At 35.3% G+C, this 13,392-nt stretch overlaps 1 protein-coding gene across 4 annotated transcripts; it reads left to right on the top strand.

The window, feature by feature from the left end:
* The first annotated feature begins 1,786 nt into the window (after positions 1-1,786).
* On the top strand, positions 1,787-12,456 carry LOC117625947 (phospholipase SGR2). Of its 4 annotated transcripts, XM_034357552.1 has the most exons (22): positions 1,787-2,415; positions 2,507-2,607; positions 2,711-2,905; positions 3,332-3,484; positions 3,816-3,887; positions 3,969-4,121; positions 5,098-5,148; positions 5,930-6,100; positions 6,277-6,426; positions 6,553-6,618; positions 6,721-7,266; positions 7,363-7,441; positions 7,545-7,666; positions 7,846-7,918; positions 8,248-8,350; positions 9,268-9,361; positions 9,429-9,491; positions 10,259-10,307; positions 10,549-10,652; positions 10,956-11,002; positions 11,583-11,767; positions 11,859-12,456. In XM_034357552.1, exons 1-22 carry the CDS (start codon positions 2,211-2,213, stop codon positions 11,861-11,863), a joined length of 2,787 nt encoding a protein of 928 aa, XP_034213443.1. In that variant the 5' UTR covers positions 1,787-2,210; the 3' UTR covers positions 11,864-12,456. The 4 variants fall into 4 exon arrangements, 3 of the variants coding, with proteins under 3 accessions (XP_034213443.1, XP_034213451.1, XP_034213462.1); XM_034357560.1 differs by lacking the exon at positions 5,098-5,148; XR_004585469.1 differs by lacking the exons at positions 10,259-10,307; positions 11,859-12,456 and having other exon boundaries at positions 11,583-11,651.
* The last annotated feature ends 936 nt before the right edge of the window (positions 12,457-13,392 follow it).

Here is a 13,392-nt window from a genome sequence, read left to right as displayed (position 1 = left end):
ATTTGGAATGAAAATTAAATTCTAATTTCTTTCCAAAAAAATTCAAAATTTCAATATAGATTCTATTTCAAAAAACTCGGAAATTTTAGAAAATTTAGAAAACTATTTAAAATCTCTAAACATGCCCAACCATTTGAAGGAATAAAATTGACTGAAAATTGAAAACTCATACCGTAAGCTTGGACAACTATTATATGTTAGTACTTAGATGTTGTTATCCTTTATGAAATAACTTGTCTAAGTCTAATTGGTCATCAAATTATATTTTGTTCAACATGTAATTGTGTGTAATCTAAGATTGGAACCCTCATATATTTTGGAATTTGAAATTTTTTAGAATCTCTAAATACATTCCAATTTTTATTAGAATTTTTAGATTTGAAACTTTCATATGTCGGAATAATTTGGAATTGTCAAAATCGTAAATTTTCAAAACGAAAATTTTCAAACAAACTTGCACCCCTATGACCAATTTATACACTAATTGACTCTACTAAGTCTTCCATTCAAATCATATTTTGAATGGACATGAAAAAAGTGAAAATGAAGCTTTTATAGATGAAAATGGGTCTGTAAGAAAGAATATGAGCATTTTTGCTCACCACTTTAACTAAAAGTGTATACTCACCACCATTTTTAAAGCTTGACACATGTCCCATAGTTAACTTTAGTTAACTTTTAAATGAAAATTTTTTAAAAAAATTTGAAAAAGAGCCTCCAGCCTGATTCTCTCCTCATTTTTCATCCTTTCCCTTTTTATAAAACATTTATTTCCTCCTCCCCCCTCGACCCTTCTCTCTCTTCTCTCTTCCTCTCTCACTCTGTATCTCTCTCTCTCAGTTTAAATTTTCATTACAGGGTCCTGCATGGTTGATCTTATTGAGGTTAAGATTTTTGTGATCTTAGCATGATTAGATTGATCAATGAAATTTAAATGCAGATTAGTTCATTAAAAAAAACACAATCTTCCCATTTTCTTGTTCTTATTAGGAACCAACGTAAATCAAGTAATTATGTAATTGCCAATCGAATACTATAAAGAAGTTGCATATGCATGCGTATGGATTTCAAACTGGAAAAAAAATATAGAAGCTTCGCTATAATAATGGAGTCTCCAATTTCCTTCCACGATACTAATAGTAATTATTATTAAATTGAAAAATTAAATATGATTACAAGAAAAGAAAAAGAAAAGTGTAAATTGCAATATAGTTGATGATGTAGAAGAAAAAATTAAATGCGGATTCTGGAAATCCGAATGGAAATATTCAGGCGAAGAGTGAGAGAGGGAGAGAGTGGGGGGAAGAGGAGGAGAGAGGAGAGAGAAGATATAAGAGGAGTCAGGCCAGGAGGAAAGAAATTATATATAAAAAAGGGAAGGAGAAAAAAATGGGAGAGAATCGGGATGTGTGCTGGACTGTGGGCTCTTATTTATTTAATTTTCATATAAAAGTTAACTAAGGTTAACTATGGAACATGTGTCAAGCTTTAAAAGTAATGGTGACTTGTGAGCATACACTTTTAGTTAAAGTGATGAGTAAAAATGCTCCCAAGAAGGGATGGGTCGAACCAAATAAGGTTTAAATGAGTTAAACGGAATTCTAACTTATGGATAAAAATGCCCTTCAATTTAACAAATGAGTTAACAAACTTGAAAGAAAGGGGTATATTGACATATTTTGAAAGATTAGGGCTCAAAGACAAATTGAAAAGTTCAAGAAGGCAAAGTGGAAGAAGTTCTATATTTCAGTTTTTGTTTTTGTTTTTTAAAAAAACCCCAAAAAAGAAAAAAAAGAAAAAAGAAAAGGAAAAGCACTCAACCGCCATTTCTATGTGATGCAGTTGTTGCAATCCACCTGCCATTCAACCCCGAGAGCGAGCTGTCATTCTTCTGAAGAGTTTCGTTTTCTTTCTCTGCAGCTTTGCTTTCTTGGTCATGATTTTTCCACATTCTTACTTAGCAATTCCTGCAAACATTGGGGTTTTGCATTCAACTTTCTCGCACTTTCCTTTCAATCTCGGTTTCCAGAAATTCTCAAATTCCCAATTCCACTCCAAAATTCTACCTTCATTTTATCCTCTTTAATTTCATCTATTGCACCAGGTTAGGGTTTTGAGATGAAATGAAAACGTGGAGTTGGGGAATTTAAAAAAAAACAAAAAACAAAAAACAAAAGGAAAAAGCACATCTTTCTTCTTTGGTGTGGAGTATGGGTATGGCGGATTCGGAGGCAAACCGTGTAGCTGAAGAAACGTTCCCTGATATGCTGAAGAACACGCCGTCGAACATCCGGAGATTGGAAGATGAGATTGATCAGTGTAAGGGCCACCAGAAGTATCTAGCGCAGACTAGAAGCCCGTCCGACGGTAGCGATGTCCGATGGTACTTTTGCAAAGTCCCTTTGGCAGTGAATGGTAATTGGATTCCCACGAACATTGAAATACTGAGTTTTAGTGTGTGTTTCTACTTCTCAATTGACAATCTTCTGTTTCTGTGATCATGCAGAGATGGCTGCTTCAGTCCCTCGCACTGAGATAGTGGGAAAAGGCGACTATTTTCGTTTTGGTAAGAGAGACTCTCTGGCAATTGAGGCATCTTTTTTGCAGGTGGGTTGGTGGTTGGTAATGTCTTAAAGCTTGCGTTTTTTGTGATATTTTTATCTTTGAGTTATTCTAATCACGTGGTGGTTGAATTTGCATGTGCATATAGAGGGAGGAAGAGTTGCTTTCTTGTTGGTGGAGAGAGTATGCCGAATGTAGCGAAGGTCCAAAAGAGCGACCTAGTTCCAGTAAGAAGGTGGCTGAGCGGGAAATTTTATCTTCTCTAGAGAGGGGTCGGTCAGCTGAATTATATAAAGTGGAAGAAGAAAGAGTTGGTGTTCCTGTTAAGGGAGGGCTTTATGAGGTATGAGTTATGTTTCCAATTTTGTCTGTGTCAGTGTAAAGACTTGATAGAGACTATCTACCTTAACTATTGTTAGTCTTCTGTTGGTTTCTTTCTCGTGGATGTGAACTTACTAAAGTGAGAAGAAGTACCTATGGACCTGAAAATGTAGCTATCTAGTACTAATCAACTCGTTAACATGCATCGTGGGATTCATAGTCTCTTGTGATGTTCTTTAAGTACTGGTTGTTGATGAATCTAAGTGAGCTAATGCGAGGGAGATTTTCTATGAATTTCAGCAGAAGTCTTATTTTGTTTTAGCATTCTAAGTCACTTCTTGTTTACTTAGTCTGGAGTGTATCTTCAAAGTGAAACGAACCAATTCCAACTACTTTTTAGATGTAGACACGATTGATTTGAGTTGGCATAGTCATGCAATCATTTCAGGTAGATTTAGTGAAGCGGCATTCTTTCCCTGTCTATTGGGATGGAGAAAACCGGCGCGTCTTAAGAGGTCACTGGTTTGCTCGTAAAGGGGCTGATTGGCTGCCACTTCGTGAAGATGTTTCTGAACAATTGGAGATTGCTTATCGTAGCCAGGTTAGCAGCAGCATTGATATGTGCTACTTTAAATGACCATGTTTCTGACAAGGTGGAGTTTATACATGTTCTGCTCACTGTCTAACTGGTAATTTCTATCCAGAGTTTAAGTGTCAGAAAGTGTGATAACTGCCTTACTTTATGCTGATTCAGTGCATTATTTTATGCTTGAAACATACCAAATTTTAGATTCATGGAATGATTTTAAGACTATTTCAATCTGTCCCTCGTACATGTACTCTTTCTTTTAGACTTTGAAACATGTCCTGCACCTCACTCGGTATACAAGGTGATCGGCATAAGTAGGTGAAGTTGGACTTTTTATCTCCAGGTTTGGCACCGGCGAATGTTTCAGCCGTCTGGACTTTTTGCAGCTCGGGTTGAATTGCAAGGCTCTACCCCTGTATGTGTATTGCTATTTGGAGAAAAGATTTTATAATGTTATTATTGTATTCTTAAACACGTCCTGGGGATGCACTTCTAGGGACTGCATGCACTTTTCACAGGAGAAGATAATACTTGGGAGGCTTGGCTCAATATGGATGCTTCTGGTTTTTCTAGTATCATTACTTTAGGTGGAAATGGAATGAAGTTAAGGCGTGGATATTCCGCATCTTACTCTTCAAAACCCACCCAGGTATCTATTTTTTCCCTGATCAATACTTGATGGGATAATATCTGACACTGCCTTCAATATTTTCTTTTTTCAAGGTTATACCTTTTTTGAGTATTTGACTTGAGTCTCAGATTCATGTGATTTATTTGAGTATTTCACTTATGCATATTTGTTGTTAATGCTAGTTTGTAGTTTCTTCTTGGTACTTTGCTATGTGAACTTTTCCCGTGATATCATTTTAATCTGGTGATGTCTATAGTTTGGATTGTAATGGATGTTTGAATATGTAAATGGATTCTATTCAAGAACTGGTGTAATTGTAAACTTTCAGATTTTTCATAAACTTGACAAGAAACTTGCTTCTCACTCAGCTTTACTAAAACCATTTGAGCAAGGCACACATGGTACTTTGCTCCTAGATTTTATCATTCTATTTTAACTTATAAAAGACCAATTAAAATGTTATTTTTCACTGAGTATGGATGTAGCGGTCATCTTCAGCATCTATGAAAAATACTTCAGTTGTTGTTTACAGAGTTAGGAAATGTATTTTCTGAGCTGGAGTGTTATAAATCTTTTCTATATGTTTTAGGTGTAATAATGGTAACGATATGAAAGGGACAAAAAATAAAAAACAGCAGAAACAATTACCTTTTCTACCATGATAATAAGTTTTATGTGTGATTGAATGTCTTGATGGTATGGGGATGTAGTGGGGTTTGGTTAGGCAGTTATGTTCAAATATTTTGTAGCGTAGCAGATACACGATTGTTATTGATTTATTAACTGTATGTTTGTTTGGTCCCCTGAGTTGTCTATGTTTCTTCTTGTCCTGCTTTGTATGTGAAATTTGGCTTCAAAACTAGGTCATCTTGCTCTGTTATGATTTCTACCATGCAAAAGTTTTATCATTTTCAGCATAAGGAAAGTCTTCTTTATGCATTAAGGAAACAGAAAAATAACCTTTCATCTTTCTCACAACCATTTTCTTTTATAGAATGAATTACGACAGCAGAAGGAGGAGGAAATGGATGATTATTGCTCAGCGGTATACGTTTTCACTTATCAAATAAAAAGGATTGATTTTATTCTTGTTCTTGAGGTTCTTTCAGCATATTCTTGTCTTCATTCAACTTGTGCATAATATATGTGTGTTCTTCCCTGCCAAATGTACAGTGCTTAGTAATCTATAGGTATGAACACAGCTGGGAGAATGGCTACCTCGGCTTCCTGAGTTAGATTTCGTTACAAATTCTAAGGGTTGTCTTGTTACGGTTTACTGAGAATCCTTGGTAGGTTGTGGTATTAAAGCTATCTACCAAGGACCCCTGTACAAAGAAGTTGTGCAGGCTGAAGATTAGTGCAACTGACTAGTTTGATAACCAATTTCTATGATGTTAATCTCTAAAAAAATTCAGCCATCAATGAACTAGAATCACGTGGCCCAGAATTTTAGGATAATTGTTTTTGCCTATTAGATTGTTAAAGGTGGTTAAGCCATAACTTCTATGGTCTTGATACTTGGTTTCAAGGTAACAAATTTATGTTATTAATTTTGCTAGGAAAGTTAAGGGTGGTCACTCTGATTGATAGCCTGCATAATTGAAGCGCAAAATTTAATTCACCTAAAGCTTGTCTGTAAAGCTTTTCTTTCTTTCTTTTGTTTTCTTAGAAAAGAAAAATGCACACTCCTTGTGTATATTATTAAATAGCCAGTCCATAATTTTTGTTTCCTAAAAACTGGCTGTGTGCAGCAGTAAGCTTTCATTTATTTTGTTTTTGTTGATTTTTTTGAAAGTGATAAGTTTGATGTTGCACATTTGATTTAGGTTCCTGTTCGACACCTTGTGTTCATGGTTCATGGAATTGGTCAAAGATTGGAGAAATCCAATTTAGTTGATGATGTTGGTGAATTTCACCATATAACTGCAAGTCTTGCTGAAACACACCTTACTTCACGCCAACGCGACACTCAAAGGGTTCTTTTTATCCCATGCCAGGTAAGCAATCTCTTTTCTATGATATCCAGCTTATTTTCTATCTACTTGATTTGTTTCTCTTTTTCATTCCTTTTTCCCTTTTGTGCCTTTCATATGCAATTTATGCTCATTTTATTTTCTTGTTTTTTGTTCAGTTGCTTTTACTATACTCTAACTTACTGATCTTTGCATTTCAGTGGAGAAAGGGCTTGAAGCTTAGTGGTGAAGCTGCAGTCGAAAAATGTACTTTAGATGGTGTGAAGGGTTTGCGTGTCATGCTGAGTGCAACTGTTCATGATGTGTTATACTACATGAGTCCCATATACTGTCAGGACATTATCAACGCGGTAGTGCATTTGGTCTTTAAACTTTCAGTGTCTATTTTTATGATACTCTCAGGATGATACTGTCTTTCAATGTTCTAATTCTTGGATTTGTGGCATTGTCATTGAACACAATTTTTTTCCCACCAGGTATCCAACCAATTAAATCGGTTATATTTGAAATTTCTTAGGAGGAATCCAGGTTATGATGGAAAGGTATGTAGCTGAAAAACATTTGCTATTATCTTTAGTTATGCTTTGTCTATATAAGTTTGGAATTAAATTAACTCCTCTCATGTTATTCTCACCTCCATATAGGTTTCCATATATGGTCATTCTCTGGGAAGTGTCCTCTCCTATGATATCCTTTGTCATCAGGAGAATTTGTCATCCCCATTTCCAATGGATTGGATGTTCAAAGAACATGATAGAGATGGAGAATCTTCACCTGGTGTGGACAATCAATCTACATATGACACTCCGACTAATTTGGGAGATACATTTGCTTTTGTAAATGATCAAACTGATGACGTGATGGGTTTTAATGATGAAAATATGAGTGCACAACCAACTCTTCCGATACATGAGGATGGAAATGCTGGAGATGCCTCGACTGTTGTGGGTCACGAAACATCAGATTCTAACGATTTTGTTGCAAGGTCAGTGGACTTGAAACAACCACATGGTAATAAAGATGTGCATGAATCAGTTTGCGAATCGAGCAACATGCTTAAAGGGGATGGCTCGAGTGAAACTACAAGCATAAACTGTGGAGTACCAGTTGGTGGTGTAGAGAAAGTGGTTGAAGAAGTATGCGAAGAAACAAGCAATAAAGACAAAGTAGTCGAATTGCTGAGGGAAGAGGTGAGAATATGTAAATGGATAATTTATTCTGCCTAGCCTTTTGTGGGTACATTTTGTATACGATGCATATAATCAATGAAATTCTTTATGTTTCAGATTGATACCCTAAAGTCCAAAATAGCAGAATTGGAAGCTAAATGTGGTGGTAGAGATACTAGTCCAGGGTCGTATCGAGGTGATCCCTGATATTTACATTTTTTAAATAATTTATTTCATTTACTTTTTGCTTCTAGTTTATGAAAGGAGCTCTCATGCATTCATATGCGTAACTTGAACAGAAAATGATGAAGTTCTTGCAACTATTCCAAAGCAGCCCCTATCTGAGAAATTGCCCCCTGAGGGAGAGGGGTCACCCAAGAGTTATACCCCTTATATCAACTACACAAAACTTGAATTCAAGGTGCAAGAAATCTGTCAATTTTCTATTTTCACAGAGTAGCATATGACAAATAAAGATTCAAATATCTGTATCTATAGAGAATATGAATTGAATTGTTTCACTCTGTGGATGCAAATGTCTGATAGATATAATTTGTCATTGACTTTGGCACTTGCTAAATTTAACTCTTCATATTTCAGGTTGATACATTCTTTGCAGTTGGATCACCCCTTGGGGTCTTCCTTGCCCTTCGTAACATTCGTATTGGGATTGGTAATGATCAATGATTATGTTTTAATATGCTTTACATATTGATGCTTTCTCAGATTCCTAATTTCTATATTCTAGTGAAGGCACTGTGTTGCTGTCTCTAGTTATACTGGGATACTTTAAGAAGATTTTGTTCTTGTAACTGTGTCTATTGTTTTTCTCAGTGTTTTGAACTTCTCTATGCTGGAAATTCAGATATTTGTGTTGATTTGTTGAGTGGGACTTTTTCTGTACTTGAAGTGATACTTGTTGTAATACTGTATATTGGTAGGGGAAAGAATATTTTGAGACCTAAATCCAAGATTTAATGTGCTCTATCTTCTCTATTTCAGGAAAGGGGAAAGAATATTGGGGAGAGGAAAACACAAGTGAGGAGATGCCAGCTTGTCGGCAATTGTTCAACATATTTCACCCCTTTGATCCTGTTGCATATAGGTCTTTTGCAGTCCTGCTCTCTTGATTATAATACTTAATATGAAATCCAGTTTTCATTGAAGCATTTGCAGACGTTGTTTCTCTTAGTGGATATGGCAGATAAAGTGCATGGCTTGACCATTTTCTTGAATATATGCCACTTGGTTTGCCAAAAGTGTAAGAACCCCTGCTTCATGGCACCAAGAGTTGTCTTGCATAGGAAATGTTGCAGAGGATAAAAAAGTTAATGGAAGTATGGATGTAGGTTTAGAAGAAGTAAGCTGATCACAAAAATGCAAACAATTGACTAGCAAATAAGAAGATAGGGAAACTGGGGATCCAGGTCACAGTATATAATTTGCAGATTCCAGTCCTTAAAAGTTTAAAATCTATAGGTTTTTCCCCCTTTGTATTGGTTTGAATTTTTTTTTCCCAAAAAAGTGCACCAATTTAGCAACTGCTTAGTTGACACACAGTATAGTAGCTTAAATCACCCGAAAGCGAAAATTGGACCCATAAAACAATTATAAAATTCGCAAACCAAACTTCATATTGAAAATATCCCTTTGTGTGCCCTGTAATTTGATATGATTAAAATCTCTGTTATTCGTATATTTATTGTAAGACAAAGTAACATGCCAAACTCATCTTCGTTCTTTGTCATATGTTTCTTTGGATGTCATATGTGGGCTCGAAACTGCTAAGCCCATAGTTATTCACAGCAAAATCTCTATCAGTGGCTCCTAGCCTCCGTTGCTTTCGCTAATTGTGCACGCAGTGCTCATTTGTACTCATGATGTCATCAGAAAATTCTTATATATATGCAAATCAACTATGTGCTCATCACTCATATCTTTTATTTTCTTGTGTTGTCTTGTTTAATTGTACATGTTTGATCTCGAGACACATGATAGAACTTATCTCGTTTTTAAATACAGAATTGAACCACTTGTGTGTAAAGAATACATCAGCAAGCGACCTGTTATCATACCCTACCACAAAGGTGGAAAGAGGTTGCATATTGGGTTTCAGGTAACATTTTAACATATGCATGACTTGGTCACCTCTCTCTCTCGCTCTCTCATACTTTTTCATGTAGGAATTCACTGAAGATTTAGCTGCTCGTTCTCAAGCAATAATGGATCATATAAACTCTGTAAAGGTGGGCTTTGTTAGACTTCTCTAATCTCTTTCTAATCTGAATTCTCTCTTTCTCTGTCTTTATTTTTGGTACTCATTAAAAGTCTTTTCTAGCTCTTAGCCATTAGAATTCTGTTTGTTTTTATTTCTAAGCTATTACTCTCAAACTAGAGATTATTTCCTGGCTATGGCCAAAAAAAAAAAAAAAAAAAAAAAAAAAGGAAGAGGTTATCACCTAGCTAGCATAACTGAAATTTATATGCCATGGAGATACCTAAAAGCAATAAGTTGTCAGGAAGGGGAAAAAAGAAAGAACTTACAAGAATAACGATAGAGTTTTTATTTTTCATCACGAGAGTTTTCACTTGGTTCGGATAGTCCCAAGTTTGCTTCAACCTGATAATTTATGTGTTCAACATTGCATGCTATAGGTTCAATTTTACTTTGACCCTGTATTATATTTGTTCTCAGGCTTTCTCTACATTGATCACCAGAAGTTTTTATTTGCTCTGTTCTATCCACATTACCTTTTTAATTTGCAAGGTTGAGTTCCAACTGGATTGTCATTTATGTCAATACATGGGTATAGTACAGCACCAGTTTAGAACTATTCATCCTTGCATTGGTCCTTAATTTTTTAATCTCAGATTCTGCAACTAAAGCATTTGGAGTTAGGGTTTTGATCAGTCGTGCATCACAAAACTGAGTTATTTGATGTACATGTATGCTGTAGTTCCTATTATATGTGAGAAGCTATTGAAATTCCAAGGTTATATTATGTTTGAACAGGTTAAAGTGCTGACAGTTTGCCAGTCAAGAAACACGGATAGCCTAGAAGGTAGTAGATTTTTTGCTCCTTCAACCTGTATCTTGTTCTTCTCAGTGATAGTGACATCAAAGAATACATTTTTTTAGCAAAAGTGTCCCTGTGTACTGATCTCTTCATATTATAGAAAAAAAGAGAGGAGTTTGGGGGTTGGAAATATAAACTTTCTATGCCCTAAATACAATAATCTAATTTCTTCTCCATCACATCTTTCGTAAGGTTTCTAAATTTTCTTATTTTGGTTATATTGCAGATACAGCAGAAACAGCCGAAGAAAAGGAAGAGAGATCGTATGGTACTCTTATGATGGAAAGAGTAACTGGAAGTGAAGGAGGAAGGATTGATCATGTTCTTCAAGTGCGTAGATACACCCACCACTCCACTCACTCCACATAGATTAGACGCAAACAGAAGAAATCACTCAACTTGTGCATGCACTGAATGTCATTTTTTGTCTTTTTAGAAATATGCTGTGCAACTGCTTTCTAACCCCATATTGTTCTCATTAGCACTAACGGTACCAATCTAGTAGCACGCTATGCATGACTGTTTTCTTTATAGCCTTGTTGCTTTTTTATCTCAGTTAGACATTTAATTATTACGTCATCAATACCAGCTAATTTTTCTGATCCTCAACGAGTCTTTGTATTGATCATGCAGGACAAGACATTTGAGCATCCGTATATTTCTGCAATCGGAGCACATACGTACGTGCTCACATTGAATATTTCCTCATTCATGCAATTGGAATTTTTTTCCATCTCTATTTTTATCAAGCAAAATATGATACTGTTCATGCAAATTGTTGTGCTTACAACCTTTGAACTATATTGTTTATTTTCTTGCTCAGACTTTTGGGAATTGTTGCACAGGAATAATAATTCAGCTGTTGTTGCCTTTATCTGCTATTCAGATGTTTCTCATATTCATTCAAAAATTTGTTGGGTGTAAAATTCTCTTTATTAATATTAGACAGCCAGTAAGTTTTGGAATGTTTGAGTTATGATAATTATTGCTTTCAGAATTGCTTCCCTTTTATTTATTTATTTATTTTTCACTAGTATGATGAGGGTGGAGGAATAAAATGACAAATTCTTACAAGTGGACTACTTTCAAATAATCGTGGGATCTTTATACTTTCGTGTCCATCTTTTAAATAAGCATATGAATTTATATGGATGTACCTACAGTCCGAATGTTTGCTGCTTAATGATATGTATACATGTATCTATAAAACATAGCTATTTATCTATCTGTTCCATTTTATTGGTGAATCTTGGCATGCAGAAACTATTGGAGGGATTATGATACTGCCCTTTTCATATTGAAACACTTGTACCGAGGTATACATGAAGATAACTTACCTGAGAAATCTGGTATGGGAAACTCAAAAAAGGAGAGTAATTATGCAAGGTGGTCTGGTCATGGGCAGACGGTAGATGAGGAGCTTCCTTTGACATTCTCTGAAAGAAGTATGATCAGATATTTCTCAAGGAAAGCTAAAAAGTTAATTGAAAAAAGTCTTGAGTTATAACATGGCTTGCTTCTTCTTTGTGTTTGCAGGATGAAGATGCTACAGGAGATGGTTGCAGCAGGTATTAAGCCAGTTGGAGTTATCGTTAGGCCATTTTTTCCATGACCAATTGGGTCACTGAAAGTAATGCACCGGTACACCTGGAACTCCTTCAAAAACCCAAGTTACAATGCGAACAAAGTGTGTACTCATATCTTCCCTCCCTAATGAGAAGTGTGGAATAGGTTGGTCGGGGTGGAGGGTTCGTGCTCGTATTAATTTATAGGTGCACATTCCACATCTCTTTTTTTCTGTTTATCCATGTACATATAAAGAAACATCGTCTTACATGCTGAACAAATCAGTTTTAAAATCAGTTTTAGAGGAATATGTATGGTTTGTAGTGGAATTGTGCATACTCTGGTGAGGAGATGTCGATAGATTATTAAGTTAAGAATGTCTGTAGATTATTTAGTCAAAAATTATAGATAGAGAGGATAGAAATCCTTATAGAGTAATCTGAAAAGACTATTTTACTCTTTTCAATAGGATCAAAAGTAATTTTCCCTTCTTGCAATGCTTTTTTTCCCATGTGACTGCTTGAGACTTCTCTTTCTAAATCCATGAAGAGTACATATGTTGGTGTGAGTTGTGATTGCTTTCATACTGCTTCAACAAAAAACAAGTGATATATGAACATGCACATGAGGAGAATAAAGAAAAAAAAAAAGACAGGTTTTTATAAATAAACCAATTTTAGCATGACATATTATCCAAAAACTCATATAGAGCCTATTTGGAGAAAGCAAAAATAAGTGTTCGGCAAACTCAAGCATGACTTAAGTCTTACACTTAGAAGATAGTCCTAGCATGAAAAGGGTTTTCTCATAATACGGTCCATAATGTCGGCTCAGCAGATAATTACTTCGGTTGGTCAGATATTTAGTTACTCTGGCAGCCGACTGAGCCAATTCTTTAATCAAGGTTTTATATTTCGACTGGACAAAGGGGCAAAATAAGTAGGCCGTTGGATTGGAGGAATATGAAGGAAAGTGGAAGGAAAATTTTTATAACTTTCCATGAAAACACACAGAAAATGCCATCGTGCTTCTTCAGGCATAAGTCTTCGTCGACTCTTTCAAACACGTCGTTGACGTCTTCTTTTTTTAGTTCCATCAATCTGGATGATAAGGACCATTCATGTTGGAAATTTGAGATTAATTTAATTTACTCTGCTCCTACTCTCATGACTAAACTAGAAGAGGTAAAAAAGTGAAATGATGTTCCTATTCTTCTTTAAACGTACAAAATATTTTGCAATATATTTATAACTCTAGTGATTAAGAGTAGTTATTCTTTAGGTTATGTATTTGATTCGATTCTCTCTCCCTCAATATCAATTGTATAAAAAATAAAAAATAAAAAATAAAAAAATTATTCCTTCCTTTATACAAAACAGCTTACTGCAACAAAACTATTTGCAGCTTTCTATCTTCTCCCCAGTTAACGTTGAGAGCAAGTGATGATTGAGATCTAGATGTGTCAAGTTGCAGGACCAATGCCACATGTTAAGAAAGAACAGAA

The sequence above is a fragment of the Prunus dulcis genome, chromosome 1, assembly GCF_902201215.1.
Source record: "Prunus dulcis chromosome 1, ALMONDv2, whole genome shotgun sequence".
Classification (NCBI taxonomy): domain Eukaryota; kingdom Viridiplantae; phylum Streptophyta; class Magnoliopsida; order Rosales; family Rosaceae; genus Prunus; species Prunus dulcis.
This window is presented reverse-complemented; position numbering and strand designations above follow the sequence as displayed.